At 44.2% G+C, this 24,768-nt stretch overlaps 1 protein-coding gene across 1 annotated transcript in view; it reads right to left on the minus strand.

Annotated features, from left to right (window-relative positions):
• Positions 1–24,768, minus strand: part of hiw (MYC binding protein highwire) — a 262,991-nt gene that overhangs the window by 49,384 nt on the left and 188,839 nt on the right. Inside the window, exons 55-59 of the mRNA XM_075688361.1 lie at positions 19,245–19,328; positions 9,031–9,565; positions 8,317–8,449; positions 6,554–8,240; positions 3,194–3,390 (exon numbers count right to left, since the gene is read on the minus strand). Of these exons, the coding sequence (XP_075544476.1) occupies positions 3,194–3,390; positions 6,554–8,240; positions 8,317–8,449; positions 9,031–9,565; positions 19,245–19,328 (2,636 nt within the window). The remainder of the gene's footprint in view (positions 1–3,193; positions 3,391–6,553; positions 8,241–8,316; positions 8,450–9,030; positions 9,566–19,244; positions 19,329–24,768) is intronic.

Below are 24,768 nucleotides of genomic sequence, written 5' to 3' on the forward strand. Positions count from 1 at the left end.
ACACTGGAGGCGGAGCAACAGCGTTGCTTTAGCGCATGCTGTCGTGTCTGCAGAGGAAAATGCCTAATGCTGAGTGTGAAAGTGATTGTATCTTGTATCCCCGAAAACAATCGACCACAAATACGGCGTCTTCGTGTAAACCTATGTCCAGCAAAGCCAACTCACATGTGATGCCTTTTAGGTGGTACTGAATCTAGCCTTATTGCAGCAAGGGACGCATGTTCTCGGGATTTCTCAAATCATTGCTGAATCATGGCTGGATGAATGGCAGCGCACACTGCAGCAACCATCTCAAGCGCCATAATGAAGTCCACGTCGGTGGGACATATTTTCTTTGTTCTTGCTGCACTTTTCTCGTAGAGCCGCAGATTATGCACTACACTAGGTATGCGAAAACCATCGTCACATGTCAGTAGAGACATGTGGCTGTGCCATGTGAAAGGGGCAATCAACAAAAGAAATACGGTGGCCATGATGGCACATGCAATCGCTTCCGGCACTTGGTTGCTTCTGTAAACAAAAATGGTGGTACCTGTACAAGAGTAATATGGTAGTACATTTTGCACAATTTATGTGTGAAGCAAGTGCATTTGAGCACTTTTTCAAGTCTGATGGCCTTCCATCAGTAGGTAATATGTGGGTAACGATCTGACAAATTTCGTTGATGTGAGATTGCAGTTCAGCGACATTCCATTGTAGAGAGATACAAAATGCAACGAAACCTACGAGCATTCCCCAGGGATATGAAAATATTTCATTTTCATGAGAATTTCTTTGTCACGGCGTTTCGTTATCGCAGGTTTCGGCTATATATACATCAAGCATCTTGCACTGATATCACACAAAAGGTGCACAGAGAGCAAGTTCAACCTGGACATTATAAAGTTTGCCCCTGCAGGTTTATTTTCTTCCCACCGTATGTCCTGAACAATGAATGCCAAATATCACACATACACAAAAAAAATGTGTTTGCTGGCTGGCGGGCATGGTACAGCAATAGGTAATCAGCAGGGGTGTGCACATACCAAATATCGAATTGAATACCACAAAATGTTCGACAAAATTTATAGCTTACAAATTTTGGGCAAGAAACGGAGTGCTGCACATACTCGATAGTCTCCTAGCATTGTATAAAATGAATGTAAGGAGCTATCAGTAGCTTAGGTACACGGAAATCAATATATACAGTACTGTCTACTCTTATTAAAGGGAATACCAAATTGATATGCCAGCCCTGATTACGACTTGTTTTAGTATGTGAAGGTCTGGAAAATATCTTTTTATTAATAGAATTTCTATTGAACAGAATCAAATGCTTGTTTTCCTCACGACGTAATGAATCAGCGACATTCTGTTGCACTGAACAACAATGACGTTTTCAGTTTAATAGTCGACATGTGTTTTGTAGCAATAGTCTATTTATTGCATAGAAAGTTTGGCTTTTAAGTTTCTCTCCAAAATATGGAAGGGCTATCCCAACTTTATGGCAGGTGGGTTATCGTAAGGCCAATCTGCACGACAGACGAAAGAATCGAGCATCATGTGACTCGATCACCTCTCCGCATGTAGCTGACATCAACAGTAGAGAGCAGGCGGCGTCAGTGCAGTTTCATTGTCAGATTTAGCATGATTTGCCACCTGTGAAAGATTCTGAAATCTAGAAGGCCACGGCAAGTTCAAGCAACAATCCCTCCCACCCACCTCTCCCTCTTGTTCATTCGCTGTCCACACAAATACATGATGCACATAACTGAGTCATGACACTTTCGCACCCGCCTTGTAAATCCAAAGTTAGGCTTGTGACGGGTTTCTCGAAGATACGAAAATAGACCGATGTGCATCTACGAACGGCGTCGAGAATGAGAGGCCGCTGTACGGTGGCGGCCATGAACAAATTTGTTGCCATCCCGTGCACTCGCCTTCACTTTAACTTTTAAGTGTCATGTGGCTGCTGCAAACAGACCTGTGTCAATTTGGCATGAAACCATAACTGAAGTTGCCGATACTCAATGAAGCAGCGCTGATTAGGCCTAATGGCCGTGACAAAAATTCGCCACTGGCCGATGGGGTAATGAACAGCAAGCTGTTGCAGAATGCTCCCGCTCATATGGTTGTACAGGTGGCTATATAGTGATCGGTCCCAAGATCCCGCGTGCGGTTTACATTGACAGCTGTTGAAACGGTATGAAGTTTGTCGCGGCATACACAACACAGCTGACTGACGGCTAATTTGCCTGATTTTTGCACATGCTTTCCCAATTTTTGTGACCTGCTGCTTTTGTTGCCATTCAACTGCCTGTGTCACATTATCATTTTGATAGGCCATGTCGACCTGGGTGAACCGTTCTGCAAGTTGCGGCATCAGCCAGGGCGGCCCGCCCTTAGTTTGCTCCTTCTGTGCTGAAAATGAAGTGAAACGCTCGCTTGGGTGGCATTGAGCATGAGGTGCTGCAAGGCACATGCGACATATGGCACTGCGTGAGCCTCTACACTAAATATATGGAATATTAGAAAAACCATATAGTAGATATTTGATTCATGAATCAAAGTATTTGAACATTTGCTATTCTCTTCAATTTGGTAATATCCGAGTATTCGCACACCCCTAATAATCAGGCATATTATCAAGAAGAGTCTGGTGCTGGGCCTGTTGGTACATAGCTTGACAAACAAACAACGAAAACCCAGTCTTCGAAGACACTTATACAAGAAGAGAGAAAAAGACAACCACACGTGCAAGGTTGTCTGTTGTCGACCCAGCGTGTGTGGTTGTCTTTTTCTCTCTTCTTGTGTACACGTCTTTGAAGGCTGGGTTTTTGTTGTTTGTTTGTCAAGATATTATCGAGCTTACACACAGCCAACAGGCTGTTTTTAATGGTGCCCCAGGGCAGCTGCTTTTTGCATAGCCACATGCAGAATCCTCATACACCTGCTATTGACAGCTTCTTTCAGTGTAAACAATAAGTGCAATTTCAAATGTGGCAGCATTCATAAGATATTTTGTGAAAAGTTGTAAATGAACACGCACATGGAAAGTGAACAATAGCTGTCCACACAATAAACAAAAACAGTCTTGCCACACCAGGCAGCCATTAAGGCAACCATTTTATTGCTTTGTTCTGCATTAATTCCCCACATTCGTTATAGGCTGGGCACTACAAGGTCAAAAAAGACTGCTGTAATAAAGCCATACCTGCATGGCATAGATGCGACAAGTAGCCTTCCTGAGTGACTGCTGAATGGCAAAGCGCATGCTTTCAAGATCATGGCGTTGAAGAACAAACTGCATAACTGGCCGCTGCACCATAAGGTCAGTGGCACAGGCCTCTGGCTCCACAGAGACTAACTTCGTAAGGGCTGCTGATGGCTGGCACAGTATGGACGACATGCCTGCAACACAAAAATTGGTTCTGTCATGTCTGTGGTAGGATAGTAACACTGCATGGTCCTGCCCGACTATAGCCCGAACAAGTCCTACTACAAATGAGCAGCGATAAAAGCTGCCAAAAAAAAGCAGCCACACTTCCCATAACCCTACATATAATACAGTAGCCTTCTGTTAATTCAACTCCAGTTAATTCGAATTTTGCCAAATTCGATCCCGGCCAAAGGTCCCCATTTGCGCCCATGGATTTATATGTCCTAAAAATTTCGTTATTTCAATCCTAAAATTGGCTTTTGCCAGATAATATGAACTTGACCAGTCAGCATGCACACATGCACCCGACACCTATGAGGACCCTAATAGCAACCCCTTTAGTGGCCACGTCTGTCTCGATGGTGCTTGGTAACAGTGAATGCACTGAACACGTCATGTTCCCTTGAAAACGCTTATTTTCAGACTGCCCTCAGATTTTCAAGCAATAACAGTAGCTCACAATGTCTGATTACGGCATTCGTTCGATTCTAACAATCGCCTGTTTCTTTTTTATAGAAAATGGGGCTTTTCTATAAATTGGCCGCCTGCACGGTGCAATCGGACTCGAAATCAAAGCCACCTTCGACGCGTTCGTCTGGTTTACTGCATAACATAGGACAGTTTTAGTTTAGCGTACGCTATAAAATAGCGGGTTGTCACTGCGCATGCACAGAACGCTACACAAACCACAGCATATAGCGTACGCATGCTATTTCTCAGATTTAGCGTTAGCATCTTTGCGTGGTTTGCGGAGTTTGCGTGAAACATGGCGGCAGTCCCGGCTGCCTGCTTCGAATTGAATTTGGCGTTGCTTTTGTAAAATGCACTTCATTCGCAGCAAATGATTGTATAAATGGCTTTCGCTTAGTCTCAGGCTGCTTCGACGATAGAGTATTATGGATAATCTTGTGGTGTTTTCGAGATTGCTTCTCGTTTTGAAAGAGTCGAAGCCTAACAAAAGAAGCATTCGAGATGTCAGCGCCACCTATCGTTACAGTCAGGAAATAGCCGCAACAACGGCATATGGCCTCTGAGATTCGAAGATCTCGCAGGCCAACTAAAGCTGTAAAAAATGTGCGCTGCTTAGCATACACTACACTATAGCGTATAGTGTATGCTATAAGTTGCGTACGCTAAGCTAAAACTGTCTATATATGTATTGCCACGAAGCTGACTTTAAGAAACTGGCCACCATGGTGCAACACATATTTAATGCTTGCCCATTTTTCTTGCTAAAAAATAGGGTGCACGTTAGATTACTACTTTGTTTATGTGCTTTAATGTCACTTCTACATTACTTTTCTACTTTGGACTTAAAGGACACGGGCACGCTTTTGATTCGGGGGGTGTTATAATTGGGCAAATGCTGCCGAATGAATCAGTGGCGTGTTTTGCCACTTCTCTGCATCAACTTGTTTAATTAAACCCGTCAGATATTTGGATCAATTTCGTCAACCCCATCAAGGTCGAATGAACACAAGTCAACTGTATAACCCACCACACCCCCATCAGACTGAGAAACACAATTATAAAGCACACTTTATGTCATTTCACTTCTCTTTTTAATTTACAATAATGGTATAGCTAACAATGTAACTTCTAGTATACGCCTTTTTGCTGACGACTGTGTGATATACAGACAAATAACTAACCCGCTTGCCGTAATGCTCCTGCTCCTTAATAACCTGCTTACATGAGTGGTCCATATTGTGGCAAATGGAGATCAATATCGACAGGACAAAGAAGATGACGTTTTCTACGCCCGCCAATACTCCTGTGAATACCTATTCAATTAACCACAACATAATTGCAAAAACTCGGTCATTTAAGTATCTGGGTGTGCACATCTTGTCCAATCTAATGTGGAACATTCACATAGAGCTCATAACAAATAAAGCTTTTAAAAAATTAGGTCCTTTAAAGCATCATTTGTGGGCTGCCAATGCCGAAACGAAGCTACATGCCTACTCAACACTAATTAGGTCAGCATTAGAATACGCTTCCATAGCATAGCATCCAAATAGCACTGATCTTTCAAGCCAGCTTGAATCTGTGCAGAAAAGGGCAGCCAGGTTTATTTTACTAACATATTCATCTTATCAAAGTGTAATGGCATTGAAGCAAAGACTTAATCTCTCTAATCCTGACATGCGATGCAGAATATCTCATTTGGCATTTTTTCACTCGCTGTACTACAGAAATACAGATTTTGCAACTAAGAATATTCTCCCGGCACATCATACCTTTTCACTAAGAGATCATTGTCTGGAAGTACAACCAATTTTAGCAAGAACATTAAAATATCAGAATGTGCCATTTATGTTGTCAATAAAACAGTTGAATGATCTGCCAGAACAAATAGTTGCCTTTACTGATGTGTAATCCTTTAAGACAGAATTGTTTATGTATCTGGATCGAGTCGACATTCAGTAACCTTAATCCCATCAATATGCATGAAAAACGATATTTTATACGGTGTACCTCTTGATTGTGAGACGACATCTGTAGTGCTTTTCTGCTTTGATTTGTAAATGCTCTATTTATTTCTGCTGTACTCACTATATTTTGCTATTTTTCTTGGTGTCTGTAATGTTGTATCTTATGTTCGTATAATAATATTCCCCCCCCCCCCCACCCTATGTGATGCCCTCTGGGCCTTTAGGGCATTGAAATAAATAAAAATAAAAAAGCATTATGCCAATTACATGACATCAAACTTGTCTTGAATGGAAAGCATTTCACTATGTCTATTTATTCAGGACAACAGTGATGGGAGCAGTCCACAATATTACTATGCCAATTACATGACATCAAACTTGTCTTGAATGGAAAGCATTTCACTATGTCTATTTATTCAGGACAACAGTGATGGGAGCAGTCCACAATATTAATTCACTTTGCTGCATTCACAGCCCCACAACCCTGATGTTTAGCAATCAGACACTCACACTAGTAGCATGAACTACTTCATACTTTCACACAGCGAGATTTATGCACAAATGGGCACATTCAATGTATATTCAATGTATATGCCTCATGTTTATGGATGAAAACATTGCTTTCCAAAATATTCAGTTCTTGCTCTATGCCCTTGTGCAGCATCAAAACAGTACCACATTCGTATATTGCACTCACCTTCACTTCCACTGCTGTTGTTCCTTTTTCGTGGTATGACTAAGGCCCTTGCTTCTTGAATGGCCACCTCTGCAAGATCCTTTTCTGCCCAATCCAAGTGTGTTAGCCCCACAGAGACTGATCGATGAAACACCCTGCCACCGCCTCTAACAGTAACAGTGGGACCCAATCCAGCTTCATCACTCCTTTCACTCGCAAAAGTGTCTTCTACAGCTTCATTTCCATTAAGGGCAGCCACTGACTCCGGGTCAGCCTCTGCAGTTTGTGAACCGGATGTGCCTGGTTCGGATGGCACAAAGTCTTCCCCGAACGAGAGTGCATCAAGAGAGAGTCCCAGCATGTTGAAGTACTGAATGGGGCCAGCCGCAGCAAACTGGTTAGACGGCAGCAGCGTCTCTGCTTCGGCTAAGCTTGGCAGCCCACTGCGCCGTGACTTCATTCCAGAGCTGGACAGTTCCAGCAAAAACATGGCATTGTTCTTCATGTTGTGGTGAATTGTGTCTTGAGCAGGAGATGCAACTCGTGCAGCAGCGGAACTGGAACCACTGCGGTGACGGCCTCCGAGGGAGGTGCGCTGTCCTCCCCCTGCCTGGCACAGCTTTTCCCGACACCGGTCACAAAAATGATGCCAGCCGCTGCTCAAAGGTCTGCTATCGCTGTAGCTTCCAGACCAACCACCACAGATAAGACTCCCTGTGCCACCGTCAAAGCTCTTTATGCCAGCACTGTCGCCACACCCAGAATGAGCCTGTTTATTCTGGTATTGGGATGTCAGCACATATGAAAGTCCACAAAGCTCGCATGTCACTTCCTTTTCGCCACCGGCTGAAGCATCAAAAGCACTGGTGGCACGGCCATTTACAACTGCTGAACGGTAGCCTCGTTTCTTCTTCGTTTTTCGGCGCTCCGAACCCCTAACAATTGCCTGCTCCACGCACTTAATATTTTTGCTGCCTGAGAAAAGGCTCGGAAGGACCACCTGCTCTTTGATGGCCTGTTTGCACACGCCAGTCACCTGCTCCCAGAGCAACACAAGGAAGCGCAGGGCATGGGGCAAGTCTGTAGCCACATCTTCCTGCACAGAACTTCCTTCTTGTGTGACCTGGTCGGAAGTTGTGGCCGGAGCAAACGCCCTCTTCAATTTGATGTTTTCGTTCAATGGCTCATTGGACTGGAGTGTTTCCAGCTGCTGCAAATGCAACAAGCTCGGTGAAGTTACTTCAACAGAATGCCGGAAGCGAGCTTTTTGCTCCTTTGTCAAGGGTGCCGCCGCCACAGTTCTCTTTGTGATGCTCTTTCGAAGGTCAGGATTAAACTTCAGGAATGAGGCACATGCCATGGCATCGTGAACCACACCTTCATGCCATAGGAAAGCACAGAAGACAGCCCTCAGGCACTCTGCCACAGAAGGGGACAGACCCTGGCGGTAAGGTTCGGTAGCAGCAGGGCGTTCTGTGTGTTCTGAGTGAATGCGCTCTCTCTTTCCACGAAGCACATGCCGTGTGCCACTGGCACTAGTTCGTTCCCGCCGGGACATTTTTGGAGAGACACGCGGGCTCTCGTCGCGACTTGAGTTGCTACCAATGCTGAAATGGCCTTTAATGCTTGTAGTTGGTCCTCCTTCAGGGCTGGTCTGAGTTCCCGTCTGAGTGAATGACTTCAATGATGAAGTTGGCGAAAGGCTCTCCTAGAAAAATATGAAATTTATCACTTATGCGAACAGGCAGTGACAGCAGGCAGTCGCAGTTTAAAACTATAGTTACCTTTTTTGGAGTGCCAGGTGTGCTTAGGGGACTGTCCGTAGTTCGCTGTGTAATGCAGCCTATGCAGCCAGTTGCTGAGGTGTCCCGAAGCTCCCGAAAGAAACTGCCCAAATGAGAGCTGACACTGCTTTCACTAAAGGAAATGAATATAAAGAGAAAAATACATGAACCAAGGTGCCTTACAAACTTGTGTCAATGGTTTGCACATGTACTAATGTGCTACTGAAAATTTCAGTCTAGTATATAACACAATGTCACCTGCTCCAGTAGCCCAACAGTTACAGAGTTTTGTTGCTCAGCAGGATGTCAAATGTTCCATTTCTAGTGACCAGCCACATTTTTAGAGAGTTAGTGCAAGAATGTGACTTCACTGATGTTTTGGTGCATGTTAAAGGTCCCAAGGTGGTCAAAATTAATTCAGAGTCCTCCAAATATGGCATTCTATAATATTGGTATAATATTGAAATGTAAGCACATAGCTGATGCCAAAATAAATATAAATTTGCTTCAATTGCTCATTTACAACATGTAAGTTGCTACTCTTTGTCAGGAGCACATAAAACTATTCTTGCTACTAATGTAAGTGTTTCAGCCATTATAGCTGATAAATTTTGTGGTTTGTTAAAGTCTTTAGCTTAAGGTACAGCATTACTCAACAGAAGTGCATGAAAAAAAGTAACCTTTAGAATGGAACAGGTGTAAGAAAGGTAATACCTTTGGATTGATGCTCTTCGTGGCGACAAGCCAGGATGCTTGGGAAAGGAGGTCGATTCAGTAAGGCTTCCCTGTGAAGGGGTAGCACTCCTGGCACTTTCAATTTGAGCCTGGGAGCCTGAATGGCTTGGTGCACCTTCTGATACCCCAAGTACAGTGTCTGAGTATGAGCAAGGCACTGTCACACCAGGAATAGGTACTGGACTTGATGCTGCCGGCTTGGAGCTAGCAGACGATCGTCTCCGTCGGACCGGTGGTGTCACTGGTGGTGTCCCTGGCGGTGTTGTGCCATTGCCATTGGCACGGCTCTCTCCTATGGCACGAACCAGGTCCCTAACTGAGACTCCCCGAAGTTCGGGCGGAACTGCTCGTGTGGGAGGTGGTGATGAGTCTGCGCTTGTTAACCTCCGCGAAGCCAAGTGTGAGGAACCTCCGGTGATAGACCCACTAGAAGTCGGAGCCTCGGATCGCTCAGATGCTGGTCCGGTATGTTCAGAATCAGCAAGCGCATTGGTCGATGTTGATGGAGTTGAAGCTGTAACAAGCAGACCGAAAACAGATGTAAAGTAAAGCTATTACAAATACGAGAAAAGAAAAAAAGGCAAACAGATAAGCCTCATAACCAATGCTACTGATTCAAGCATCAAGAAACTAATCAGCTAAAGTATCTGCACAATAGAAAGGCCCTTTAAACATACCTGCACATATCAAGGGCTAGTGCATCACATAATTATGTTATGTTATACCTGCAATAGTATGCCGATATCAGTGGACTTCCCAAACACACTAAGGTGAGGGCTTGCTATGTGTTCCCAACCAGTCAAGAAGTAACTAAGGATCTTAAGTAGTCATTCCTCGGGACCAAGTCACTTTATCTAACAAGAGAAAAACAGAAGAAGGGAAGCATGTCAGTGTGCAAATTTAATTTTTTGTAAATGATTGCCAAACACAACAGAGCACTTTCACGAACCATAAATTTGAAACAAAACTGTAAGTGAGCTAATAGTATCATAATCATCTTCATCATCATCATCTTTTATGTCCACAGCAGGACGAAGGCCTCTCCATGCAATCTCCAATTACTCCTGCCCTGTGCCAACTGATTCCAACTAGCGCCTGCGAATTTCCTAATCACCCCACCTAACCTTCTGCCATCGTCAACTGTGCTTTCCTTCTCTTGGTACCCATTCTGTGACTCTAATGGTCCACCTAGCTATGTAGCTTATTTTCTGCAGAGCACCGTTCCTACAGTAACGGACGCACCGATGCAGTCCTTCGGTGTCATCGAAAGTGATGTTCGCTCATTAACTCGATCCCTTTATTCATGCGTAATGTAGAATAAGCCTTATAAATATACCGCATGATAATGCTTGCAAAATGGAACAGGGGAAAGATTAACATGCCATAGGCAAAATACATCTCATTGTGTAAGAAACTGTGAAAAAAAAGATGTGTAAAAAGTAAACAAATCAATTAGGTCGGGCACTGCGCTCAGTGTGTAGCAGCTCTTTGAATTTTGCTGCGTATCCTTCAGTGTCTATGTGCCATGGCAAGTTGTTCCATTCTACGATAGTGCGCAGTATGAATACATTTGAAAAACGATGAGAGCGACATATCGATCGTTTCACATTTGCACTAGTGGTCATGACAAAAGAATTACTGCAGGGCACTGAAAGAAATCGTTAGAAAGAATTGAGTGATGGTAAAGTTTATGAAAAAGCCAAAGCTATTGAAGTAGAGGATGTGCTGTCAGAATCAGCACTAACACCTGCATTGTCTACTGACTGGCAGCACTCCTCCGAAGTCGATGTGGAGCTGTTGTCCACGTCACAAAGAGCGGCTTCAATGTTACTGCCCTTGCGCACCATTCCTTCGTGGCCTGTTGCGGTGTCTGTCAACTTTGTTTGCAATCGTTTGTCTCTTCTGACGTGAGGTCAACACCACAAAAGGCTTTTTTTTCCGAACCGAACTCATGCTCATGCAGGGCGAATACAGCAGCAATTGACACAAGTGCCGCTTGATAAATGGAGAATTCTCTTGCCAAGAATGGCATCATCGAAAACCCAGCACGCTAACTAAACAGATACAGCCAGACTTATGAAAACATTTTTGAAACGTATTCACCCCTCGTTTTTAAGCTATCCTGCTTGCAATGTTTTTAATGCATCGAGTTTGGTGAAAAATCTGTTTGAGACACTGAATCCATTAATACGACGTTTTGAAGACTGTGTAGCAAGCTCATTGGTGTGAGGCCCGAACTTTGTCACAAATGAGATTCTCAACAGCTGATGTGTCAACCTCAACTCTTCTGACATACTCTCAGCCCGCACACAACACTTCAGTGTTGCGTTTCACTGCTTTAAAGAGTTTATTTCGGTTTGGATGAGGGACACCTGCATTCTGGTGTCAGCCAACACTTTGTTTTTTGAGCTCAAGCTCCTTGAAGAAAGTGGCGGCAGGCTTCCTTTCCCGTTCATTCCTCAATGCCTAGGTCCTTTCTGTTCTCGTCCTCCTTCCACAGCGCGTTCGCCCCCTGGACCATTTGAAGGATCCTCTTCATCAGCTGTACAGTCAACGTCCGATTTTTCGGACTCCCTAAGGGCTGTGAAAACGTCCGTAAAATCGGGCAGTCCAAAAAAATAAATGCATGTCTTTTACTGCCATTGAAGAATCAAATCGCCACAGGCACATCCGAAAAGGCCTACCATCATGCTTATTAGGCATAACGGCGCCCGTACTGTGACAGGAGATGGCCGATAGACACGTAAGGAATAGATACTGTGTCCCGTGACAATTGCCCCTTCCCACGCTTGTTATGCTTCACCGCGCAACACTTTTGTATTGAGGCAAAGTGGAATTTTGGGACCCCCCCCCCATTATGCAACGCGCCATACTTTCCGAGCTTCGAAGCCAATCGCGAGGGCCACAAAGACGGAGTCGGTGCCATTGCTTATAGCGGCGAATTCCTTCAATGATAAATATGGAGCCGAACGGCAAGAACCTTAATAACGAACGTTGAAGCAGCTAGGCCAAGCATTTACCTAGGCGGTGAGGTAATAAAAATGGCGGCAGTGGTGGCTTTGATTAATGCCGTTTTGGACTTAAGGTCACAGCAAAAAGTCCGGAAAATCAGACGGCGAAGGGCTCTTGCGCCCTAAATATCAGGCGTTCTTAGACATTGACTCTATGGGGTACGTGATGGTGCCGCCTACATCGGGCGTCTGGAAAGTTGGCAGTCGACGACACGGCATCAAAAGACGATTCGTTACGATTCCTCTCTGTTATGCGAGCCAGCATTACTGCGACTTCCGTTCCCTTTCAATAAAACTACAGCTCATTTTCGCTGATAGAAGCACAAATTTTCCGAGTTTTCCCTGAGTATTTCCAGACTATTTAAAATCCCCGAGAATTCCCGGTTTTCCCGGTTGGTAGACACCCTGCCTTTAGGTAGTGCACTGGGTGTTCACATATGTCGTTGAGGAGCTCGACCTACAGCACAATATGTTTACTTCACACTGCAGCTCATTATGTCTTGCAGCAAGTCTGACCCCTGCAATCGGATAACTCAATGCATTACCATGTGTACAGCAGGTTTTGGCCTTCACGTGTTATGGCAGTGTAACATGCTACCAGTTTTTGATGAATAATAACTTTTTCTTGAGCAAGTTGGTGTTTGCTGAACGACATGATATTGTAGTGAAAAAAACTGGAAGATGAAGATTCTAAGTGACAGAAAGAAGAGGAAGAAAGACGGCGTTAAACTCACAACTGTTTATTAGGCACAAAGCTTGCTACATAAATACCGCACACACTCTCGACACCAGGGGGCAGCAAAGAGCAAGCGACAAGTCATCTTGTTTGCAACAAACCTAGCAATATTATTTGCGCACCATATAATGTGCTTGACTTTGCACATTATGCACATGCAAAGTCAAGCACACAAAGCGCTATGTGCAAAAGTGTTCCACTGCTGCAGTTTACCAGATAACCGCTAAGTTGTAGAAAAACCTATGTTGAGCAGACCGGCCGCTGTGTGACTGACCAAATGAGGGAACATGCAAGCAATTTAAAAATTCACTGGTGCATGTTAAAGGTCCCAAGGTGGTCAAAATCAATTCAACGCCCATCTCTCTGTGCATTGCAGATAGTGCTGCTGTAAGCCTAGTTTTTCTGAGGTGAGGATCCTAGGTAGGAGCCGAGATAATACAGCGCAGGGACTGCTGGAAGCATATCATATTTGTATCAGTGGTCGAGCATGTGTTTGCAAACAATCTGTTTTGTTATATGGCATGCAAATGAAATTGCTAGGTTTGTCACAAACAAGATGACCTGTCGCTTGCTCTTTGCCGTCCCCTGGTTTTGAAAGTGATGGGCGACTTCAATGCCAGGGTAGGCAAGAAACAGGCTGGAGACAAGTCAGTAGGGGAATATGGCATAGGCTCTAGGAATAGCAGGGGAGAGTTATTAGTAGAGTTTGCAGAACAGAATAATATGCGGATAATGAATACCTTCTTCCGCTAGCGGGATAGCCGAAAGTGGACGTGGAGGAGCCCGAATGGTGAGACTAAAAATGAAATAGACTTTATACTCTGCGCTAGCCCTGGCATCATACAAGATGTGGACGTGCTCGGCAAAGTGCGCTGCAGTGACCATAGGATGGTAAGAACTCAAATTAGCCTAGGCTTGAGGAGGGAACGGAAGAAACTAGTACATAAGAAGCCGATCAATGAGTTAGCGGTAAGAGGGAAAATAGAGGAATTCCGGATCAAGCTACAGAACAGGCATTCGGCTTTAACTCAGGAAGAGGACCTTAGTGTTGAAGCAATGAACGACAATCTTGTGGGCATCATTAAGGAGTATGCAATGGAAGTCGGTGGTAACTCCGTCAGGCAGGATACCAGTAAACTATCGCAGGAGACGAAAGATCTGATCAAGAAACGCCAATGTATGAAAGCCTCTAACGCTACAGCTAGAATAGAACTGGCAGAACTTTCGAAGTTAATCAACAAGCCTAAGACAGCTGACATAAGGAAGTATAATATGGATAGAATTGAACATGCTCTCAGGAATGGAGGAATCCTAAAAGCAGTGAAGAAGAAACTAGGGATAGGCAAAAATCAGATGTATGCATTAAGAGAAAAAGCCGGCAATATCATTACTAATATGGATGAGGTAGTTCAAGTGGCTGAGGAGTTCTATAGAGATTTGTACAGTAGCAGTGGCACCCACCACGATAATGGAAGAGAGAATAGTCTAGAGGAATTTGAAATCCCAGAAGTAATGCCGGAAGAAGTAAAGAAAGCCTTGGGAGCTATGCAATGAGGGAAGGCAGCTGGGGAGGATCAGGTAACAGTAGATTTGTTGAAGGATGGTGGGCAGATTGTTCTGGAGAAACTGGCCACCCTGTATACGCAATGCCTCATGACTTCGAGCGTACCGGAATCTTGGAAGAATGCTAACATAATCCTAATCCATAAGAAAGAGGATGCCAAAGACTTGAAAAATTATGGACCCATCAGCTTACTGTCCGTTGCCTACAAAGTATTCACTAAGATAATCGCAAATAGAATCAGGAACACCTTAGACTTCTGTCAACCAGAAGACCAGGCAGGATACCGTAAAGGCTACTCAACAATAGACCATATTCACACTATCAATCAGGTGATAGAGAAATGTGCGGAATATAACCAACCCTTATATAGAGCTTTCATTGATTGCGAGAAAGCATTTGATTCTGTCGAAACCTCAGCAGTCATGGAGGCATTACGGAATCAGGGTGTAGACGAGCCGTATGTAAAAATACTGAAAGATATCTATAGTGGCTCCACAGCCCACCATAGTCCTCCATAAAGAAAGCAACAAAATCCCAATAAAGAAAGGCGTCAGGCAGGGAGATACGATCTCTACAATGCTATTCACAGCGTGTTTACAGGAGGTATTCAGAGACCTGGATTGGGAAGAATTGGGGACAAGAGTTAATGGAGAATACCTTAGTAACTTGCGATTCGCTGATGATATTGCCTTGCTTAGTAACTCAGGGGACCAATTGCAATGCATGCTCACTGACCTGGAGAGGCAAAGCAGAAGAGTGGGTCTAAAAATTAATCTGCAGAAAACTAAAGTAATGCTTAACAGTCTCGGAAGAGAACAGCAATTTACAATAGGCAGCGAGGCACTGGAAGTCGTAAGGGAATACATCTACTTAGGGCAGTTAGTGACGGCGGATCCGGATCATGAGACGGAAATATTTAGAAGAATAAGAATGGGCTGGGGTGCGTTTGGCAGGCATTCTCAGATCATGAACAGCAGGTTGCCATTATCCCTTAAGAAAAAAGTATATAATAGCTGTGTCTTACCAGTACTCACCTACGAGGCAGAAACCTGGAGGCTTACGAAAAGGGTTCTACTCAAATTGAGGACGATGCAACGAGCTATGGAAAGAAGAATGATGGGTGTAACATTAAGGGATAAGAAAAGAGCAGATTGGGTGAGGGAACAAATGCGAGTTAATGACATCTTAGTTGAAATCAAGAAAAAGAAACGGGCATGGGCAGGACATGTAATGAGGAGGGAAGATAACCGATGGTCATTAAGGGTTACGGACTGGACCCCAAGGGAAGGGAAGCGTAGCAGGGGGCGGCAGAAAGTTCGGTGGGCGGATGAGATTAAGAAGTTTGCAGGCATGGCATGGCCACAATTAGTACATGACCGGGGTTGTTGGAGAAGTATGGGAGAGGCCTTTGCCCTGCAGTGGGCGCAACCAGGCTGATGATGATGATGATGGTTTCGAAAGTGTGCGCGGTATATATGTAGCAAGCTCTGTGCCTAATAAACATTTCTAAGTGTAGCGCTGTCTTTCTTCCTTTTCTTTTTGTCGCTTAGAATCTTTATCTTCTGGTTTTTTGCGCTACAATATCATGTATTATTTGACTCATGCTAATTAGGAAAATTGAGAAGTTTACACTATCTGTCTAGGCTTGCCGACGGATGCACCATTACATAGCATCAGATGCCTGTAAGCTCGGAGACAGTTGGCCCTGCACAAATTGTCATTCATTGCATTTGCTATCAAGCATTAAGCTCAGGACTTTGGGTGGCACTGCAAAAGTAACAACAAATGAGCGAGGCAAAAGGTATAATTACACTCAACCAAAATGCAGTGGTGCTGTACTGTTTGCTATGATTGTTGCTTAGAAAAGGACTGCAAGTACGCAGTGTCTTCTCTTTTCCCTATGTTTTGCACCACAAAGCAGAAGACTCCTCCAGTACAGCTTGTGCGGCAAACCTCTTCTGTTGTTTTCTTTCAGTTTGAGACATCCGACTGACTCACTGTTGTCCAAGTACTGAATTTGCAAGAATATGATACAACCAAAAATATAATGCAAGGTGTGAAGAAAGAGGGCCCCTTCAATTGTATTTAAAAAAAAGTTTTATTTATAACGCCAAGTTGGCATGTGTAACGCATCCCTACTTATTTGGAATAATGCCTCTCAGTATACTGTGATTATGAATGCAAAATATGCGGAAATTTTGAGTGGGAGGAAAAAGGCGGTGTTTTTCATTGTTTTCTTTAAGAAATTTTGAGAAACATTGAAACTTCAGCAAAAATAGCTTGTACTTATTATTGCACAAATAAAAGATAATTATTCCTAAATAAATGCAATAATTATGCAGAGAATGCAAAGACAATAAAATGAATGCCTTGTTGTTTTTTATGGAAGATTGCTGATGTGATAACTGAGAAAAAGGTCACTGCGTGTTCGAGTCACTCATGCCTGACACACTCACATTAGAACCAATCGCGGCTGCTTCCACATTCAGATTTGATTGGACGTAGATGAGCTTTCAAACACGTTTACTTGTGAGCCTGTTGTGAAGCTTGTTAGAAACATTTTCAAACAAGGACCACTTTCATTTACAAATGGCAAATGGAAAAGGTATCTGCAGCAGACCAGAAGCTATAGATGTCAGTGGCTGATTAGTGCAATGGCCTTGCCGCCACATTGATGCTTCCACATGCCTTTCAGAGTCTCAGACGCCAGCCCTGGACCAACACTCAGAGGGTTTCCTGTATTCCGCTATGTTTGAAAGCTACACTCTGTTTTCAAAACTAAACTGAAAGCACATAATGAAGACACTTCGAAACTGCTCTGTGGTTTTCTTGTCATCGCTTTTAGAAATGTATGCTGCACAGCAGAGAATGGCAAGTATAACTATGTGAAATTTTAATGTTTCTTTTTCCCACTTTCTACGTGCTGAAAAAAAAAATTCCCCCTCCTAATCTTTCTGGCTTTTTTCCCCTTGCATACCTAAATGTGATGCATGCAAACATCTTGGTAATGCCCATTGCAGAATGCCCAGCTCCCCCGAAATCCGTCCCAAGTCGTGGACTCCATTCGGGCACGCATTGTGGTAGCAGATTGCTAAACACTCTATGGTGAAATTTTGTAACTGCCACCTAATACATGGCGCTATTTTTCTTTTTTTGTGTGTGTGTGTGATAGCAATTATATGGACACACCAAGGAAATTTGTGCCCTTGGCATCAGCATTGCCATGAGGTTCTGTATACATTTAGGAATAGATATGCTATATGCCATGCCATACTATATGGCATGCAGTATATGCAGAATATATTGACACACCATTCTATCACTAAAATTGCTTATAACAGGTCTTACATCCTTGACAGAATTAGTCCTCAGAATTCTGAGTATGGCAGCCCACAAACAAATGCCATGAAACAAAACACCGACAGCCCATGCCTTCTATCTTAAATTTTATCAGATTTAAGTATTAAAAGTGTGAAACAATAGCAGAGTTCAAACCTGAAAATTATATCATTTTACAGGCGCAACTGTGAACTACCTTTGGGATCGACCCAAGAAAGAAGTTTGACACATACTAGATAAGGAAAAGTGGCGGCAAAGTCGCTAAGAAAGACACTGCCTTCAATTAGCAAACATAAATGAAATTGCCCGATGGCAGTATTCAAACAGAGAACCCCAAGCAAAACGGCTCATTTTTACTTAGCTTACATTTACTTGAATTCATACTGCCACTACAGCTACGAGTCTCAAATTTCATGTAATATTCTAGCATGTTGCTATCGCATTCATTGCTTCACCCTTATGGCAAAACTGTGATATTCTTCAACAAAGCGCTCCTTTATGCATTGAAGAAACATATAACTGGAATGCCCATGGTATTTCATTGCATACTTTGGCAATTAATATCTTGAAACCGGTACCATCCTGAAAATATATTTGAAGTGGATACGCAATGCAATCTTGCCGGCTACAACATCTAAGTTACAATATGTGGCGTAAAGTAATTAAGAAGTTAATTGGTGAATTTTTTTCTGCAACAGTGAGCAGCAATGATGACACAAGGCATTCTGACTTTCAAGTCTCTCATTTGAATTGCTAACTACAAATAGCAATGCACCACTCTTCCCCCTTCAAGTTGAAACCTTTCACTGCTACAATAACAAATAAATAAAATGGCAGCAGTAATTCACAATGCAATACTGTATATGCGTTAGCATCACTGGTGCGCTCAAGAAGTGCTGATAAAACAGCTCCCTATGCTTTTTCTGCAGTGCTTCAGGCGACATATTCCACATAAAAGAACCTCTATAAGTCATCATGTCTTATGCTAATGAAGCAAGAAGTAAAGATGACAAGCTCCTGAGAAACTCAAACAAAGCACCGTTTCCCACTATTAAAGCACACAGAAAGCTTGATGCTTAGCTTTTCGCAGCGATGAAAAGGGGTAAGAAGAGCATACCTATCTACCACAGAATTCACTCAAATGTGCACAGTGCTCAATTTGCACTACTCCAAGTTTCAGTGGCCCCACAAGCAAAATTTTTCATTGCCATAACCAAAAAAAAAAAAAAAAAAAAGAATTGCAGCACTGACCATCTTATGACAACTATCGACAGTAAAGCGTTAGTATTGATTTAATACAGCGACACAATGCATTGCCGCCACTGACATGAGTTATGTATGAGGTGTGTAATGTAGCTGCACTACTTTTTCGTGCTTTCCTAAGAACATTCAGCGCCACCTAGCACTGCCACCACGAAGCCTGTGAAAAGCCTGCAGTGGCAGTGGCAGTTCGAGGGCTTAGAAAGTTATGCAGGACAGACAGACAAACGGATAGATATCCCCAGAAAATGTTTCAAGTACTCTAAGTGAGAAATATGCTTACCAGGAGACCCAAATACAAAAGGGCTAGCAGATCCAGACGAGCCACCTTCAGGGTCTGAGGTACCGCTCCCAAATGTGAATAGGCCTAAGTAGGCAAAAAAAAAACAAGCAAAGTAGTATGCAGTTATTAAGAACTAATCATGGCTTTGGACAGTGTTTTGTCAGAATAAAATCTGAGGACACCTAAGTACTTCTTATGAGCTGCGAATGCGTAAGCATTAATGTCCAGCTGAACCCCGCTGAGCGGTCCTTCAAGTTATGAACTCTTCACGGGCAAGTGAGTGTGTTGAGACGCTTGGTCAATGCCTCCTAGATACAGGGTGTCTACCAAACTGACATTTACAAATTCCCTGAGTTTTCCACGCTTTCCCTGAGTGGCTTTACAAAATTCCCTGAGTGACACGAACATTGTTTTATGTCAACATAGGCTGACACCATGTCGCCTGATGCTCTCACTTTCTAGCAAGCATGGTAAAAAATTTTTAAAAAGAAGACTTAATCCAGTTTTCATAGTAAGCAGTAGTGTTTATTTTATTCAAAAAGAAAACAGAATGGAGGGGTTAGTGAAATACACAGCAAATAAAATACCTCTGAAAAAAAAAATGGTAAGACCAATTGCGAACTGAGTCAAACATTCTCAAATACGAGTAAAAAGGAGATGCATACAGAAGCAAATATTTTCGAATATGAGCTGTTTCTATCAATTGATAGCAAGCTCTTTGGTATGAGGCCCAAATTTTGTCACAAGTGAGATTCTCTCTCAACAAGTCGACCTCAACTGTCCTGAAATACTCTCAGCCTTAGTGTTACGTTTCACTGTTTTAAATAGTTTATTTTGGTTTGGATGAGGAACACCTGCATTTCGGCTTCAGGCGACACTCACTCTCTTTCTTTCTTTTTTTAGCTCAAGCTTCTTCAAAGAAGCGGCCGTTCGTTTCCTTTCCTGTTCATTCCTCAATGCGTAGGTCATTTCTGTTCTCGCCCTTCTTCTGCCGCGCATTCACCCCATGGACCATTTGAAGCATCCTCTTGGTCAGTTGTACAGTCAACGTCCGAAAAATCGGGCAGTTCGGAAAAATGAATGCTGTGGGGATGCGTGACTCTCCCGCGTCCCCTGATATCTTGTTTTCGCGCATAGCTCCCGTCTCCTGCAGTGCGGCTTCGCCGCGGGGCCTGCTGCCTGAGGCGGTTGGTGTGGTTGAAGCACAGTGCGAGAGATAGCGCGAGTGTTGCGCTGCTACTTGGGCGCGGGAGGACAAGGCGCTTCCTCTTTGGCTGCAGGTCGGTGAATGCCACGGACGTCCCACGCGTGCGCCGATCCATGCTTCTGAGAGACCGTCTCGCATGGCCTCCTTCGAACGCGCCACCGTTCGCTCCTTTGTCCCAAGAGTACGGGGGAGGAGAACCCCACAAACTTCAACTGTCCTGACATACTCTCAGCCCGCACACGACGCCTCAGTGTTGTGTTTCACTCCTTTAAAGAAGTTATTTGGTTTGGATGAGGGACACCTGCATCTCGACATCAGCAACTTTGTTTTTTGAGCTCAAGCTCTTTCAAAACGGCAGTAGCACGCTTCCTTTCCCGTTCATTCCTCAATTCGTAGGTCCTTTCTGTTCCATCTCCTCTATCCACCCCTCGTTCGCCCCACGGACCATTTGAAACATCTTGGTCAGTTGCACAGTCCACGTCCGATTTTTCAAACTCCCTAGGGGCCGCGAAAACATCAGAAAGATCGGCCAGTTGGAAAAAATAAATGCATGTTATTTACTGCCCTTAAGGGCTCAAAACCACCACAGGCATATTCGTAAACACTCTGAAGGCCCGCCGGTACACGTATTAGACATATCGGTGCTCGTACTGTGACAGGAAATACCGGGTGCTCGCGTGGGTAATTAAGGCATACACACTGTGTACCATGGCAATACCCCCTTACCATGCTTGTTATGCTTCATGAAGTCGAGGTTTTGACGGAAGCCCGTCTGGTCGGGAGGCATCATGAAAAAGGGTAAAAAGAAGGACACCGACCACTGAATATATATTCATTCAGTGGTCTGTGTCCTTCTTTTTACCCTTCTTCATGTTATGCTTCACTGCAATACTTTTGTGTATGCTTCACCAAGTAACATTAGTGTGCGGAGGCGAAGCTGACTTTCGGGAACCGGCATTATGCAACGCACCGTGCTTTCTGAGCTTCTAAGCCAGTCGCGAGGACCACAGAGGCGGAGTCCGTGCCATTGCTGACAGCAGCGAAGTATTTCAATAAAAAACACGGCATCCAACGGCAAGAAGTTTCATAGCGAACGTCGAAGCAACTAGGCCTAGCGTTGCTGCCGTGGTGGCTACGGCTGCCAGTGGATCTGCGTGCGAGAGCGCAGGTTCGAGGCGGCAGGGTAATCAAAATGGCAGTGGTGGTGGCTTTGATTAATGCCGTTTCGGAACTGCGGTCACGGCAAAACCTCCGGAAAATCGGACGGCGAAGAGTTCTTACGTCCGAAATTTCTGATGTTCTGATACATTGACTCTATGGGGCACGTGGTAGTGCCACGAAGCCGTCCAAATTATCGGGAATACGGAAAGTCGGTCGTTGACTGTACGCTGGCAACTCCTCCAGCCGACGACAGGGCGTCAAAGACGATTCATTACGATTCCCCTCTGTTACTCGAGAAGGGTTGAAATCTGGGCCAGTTTGTACATACTTGAACGAAAAAACCAGTCAAAAACGCAAAGGACAAGAGGAGAGGTTCACACCACAACGACTGGACTATCAACTGCTCTGCTGGCCTTGCTGGGACTACACCGATTCTAATAAACCTCAGTTGATAGTCCAGTCGTTGTGGTGTGAACCTCTCTTGTCCTTTGTGTTTTTGACTGGTTTTTTCGTTCAATTCTGTTACTCGAGCCAGCATTACCTCGGCTTTCGACCCTTTCAATAAAATTACAGCTAAGTTTCCCTGATAGAAGCACAAATTCCCTGATTTTTTCCAGACTACTCAAAATCCCTGAGAATTCCCGGTTTTCCCAGTCTTCCGGTTGGTAGAATCACCACTGAAGTGATTGAATTACACTATCCGAGGGCAGTTGGTTTCGCAGACGGGCAGCGCGCAACAACCACCGTGGGAGGCAGTTCGCCTGGTTTACTCTTTTCTGCCGATGGTGCACAAATATCCAAATGTATTTTTCATTTAGCCTCTTAAATGGACCCTCACCAGGTCTGGCCATTTTGAGCTGACAAGTGCAGACCATACAATGCGTGCCAATTATTGCGTATTCAAAAAATTACATCGCTGCACACCACGGAAAGGTCTGAAATTTCAATCCGAACACCGTTTTCCCTTCTCCTCGCAGCCACTGTGCTCCAAGCTGGACAGTGACGTACTCACGTCCCTGCGCCTACGTAATCATGTCCGCAGTATGATGTCGCTCGTGGTGACACATGACTTCGAGAATTATTCAAGACAACATCTGTTATCTGTGTGATCTGTTGCTTGCATTGACGAATTGAAGTTTAGAGAAATAATAAAACACACAAACAGAATGTCTGCGTGTTTTTTGTTTTACTTCGCACCGAAGCAAGAGAGATGTACTTCCGTTTTGTCTGCTTGTTTCCATGGACGTGCAGTCACATATGCAGGTACCAAAACTATGCCATTTTCTACCTTGTTGCAGCACGTGATCATGCTCTGCGATCCGCTTGTTCTGCTTCAGTATTTGTGTAACACTGAGTTGTACTGCTAGTCATGTGTCTTGTGCACAGCACGCAAAATTGTGCGCTGTGCAAATGAGACAACAGCTCGCGCGCAATGCTGTCAGCGAAAGTGCATAGCGCTGAAACAACAACAACAAAAAAAGCAACGAGAAATAAAAAAGTGAAGGCGGGGCCTGTGCCATAAGGGTCCCGCGATCCTCGAGGTCCGGTATGGGAGAGGGCAGGGGAGGAATTTCGCTTGCGGAGGCAAGCCGGAGCCAGTGGAGAGAGCGTCTTGCTTGGCAGTGGAGCCCACCTGCTAAAATCATGGGTTCGTGGCACTGAAATATTTCTATCTTGGCTATTAATGAGCTGATTAAAAAAAAAACTTTTGAGGCAGAATGCTCCCTAAAGGACATGTAACACCTTGCAGTGCATGACCAAAATTTGTTATGGGGCCTGGTGAGGGGCCCTTTAATATTCATGCATGCGTTAAAGAGTTAAAAAAATGCATTTGATTGCTAGCAGAGGCTTATTCGTAACCGGCGACACCCACGGCCAGCGAGCAAGGCTTACTTACCGTCTACATCAGTAGCAGTTATAGCGCATGCAGTCGCGAGAACAGCACACCATTTGAGACTTTCGCACATTTACCGTGGACGAAAAATTACTGTTGTAGTAAAACAAACAGCTCTGTGAAACTTTCCTTCATTGCAGATGGACCATATTAGCATGATAAACTTTCCTAAGCTAAGCATCACGCTCGGCCAGCTGACTGTTGACAGCCACCGATCGTTCAAGCCAGTAGGCCTAGCTCCCAGTTGTCGAAGCAGCAGCCGACAGTGCTTGCAATGAAAATGCCGACAGTCATAAAGCGTTAAGTTTCGTGAGCATGTTAGCATCTGGACAATTATGTTGCAGTTAAATGAACATAGAGTTGCTTTTCCCTATACTCTCTCGGCAGCAAAGAGCAAACGAGGCCAGACGATTTTCATGGTGGTCGCTGCGCACGGCCAGTCTGCAAAACCAAGCGTGGTCACTCGGCGACACATAAGTAGCGTGTTTTGACGATGTACACTCCGATGTTTGTTGAAGGAGTGCATGTCGCTCGTACCAGTCCCGTGCTGGCATCAGCAGTCCACAAACATATATTTTTAACGTATTCTTATTCCTTCAGTGCCGAGCCTCAATGAGCCTGGTGAAGAGTCTCAGTTTTAGAAAGCAGATACTGCCACACATGATCAGTTTGAATGGTACACTTCAAGAAGACGGAGGTCCATGTTATGTATGAAAACTGGAACGGAGTGACAGTGTCTTCAGTTATTTTTACTGCAGTGAAGAACACATGCGGCTGCTGTGGCAAAGGCCAGGCAGAAGCCGAGAAATTAAACTCACTTTCTAACCACATATTCTCGCACGCAGAGCGCTGCAGCTTTGCCTGTTGTGCTATAGGTGACGCTCACTATTTTGCAAATCGCCAATTCCCTGAGTTTTTCCTGAATATCTTCAGACTATTCAAAATCTCTGAGAATTCCCGGTTTTCCTGGTTGGTGGACACCCTGAGATAGCACAAGGCTGGTGCACTTCGATCTGTGACGTCAAGCTACCTTGCCTGACTGCCATAGAATCTAATGGAGACGCTCCCAAGTAAGCGACGGTGATATTGAAGCTACTGCTTTCATCAAGCCAGGCTTGGCAATGGAAATTTCGGTCCAAGTAGGATGATGTTATGAAGCAGAGTACATATGCTTGCTATCTAGGAGGTGCTAGTTTAGCCAAGTGGGTGAGACACTCGGCCTCTAAGCATGGGGTCATAGGTTCAAAACTCACTATCACAAT

Source organism: Dermacentor variabilis, chromosome 4, assembly GCF_050947875.1.
Source record: "Dermacentor variabilis isolate Ectoservices chromosome 4, ASM5094787v1, whole genome shotgun sequence".
Taxonomy (NCBI): Eukaryota; Metazoa; Arthropoda; class Arachnida; order Ixodida; family Ixodidae; genus Dermacentor; species Dermacentor variabilis.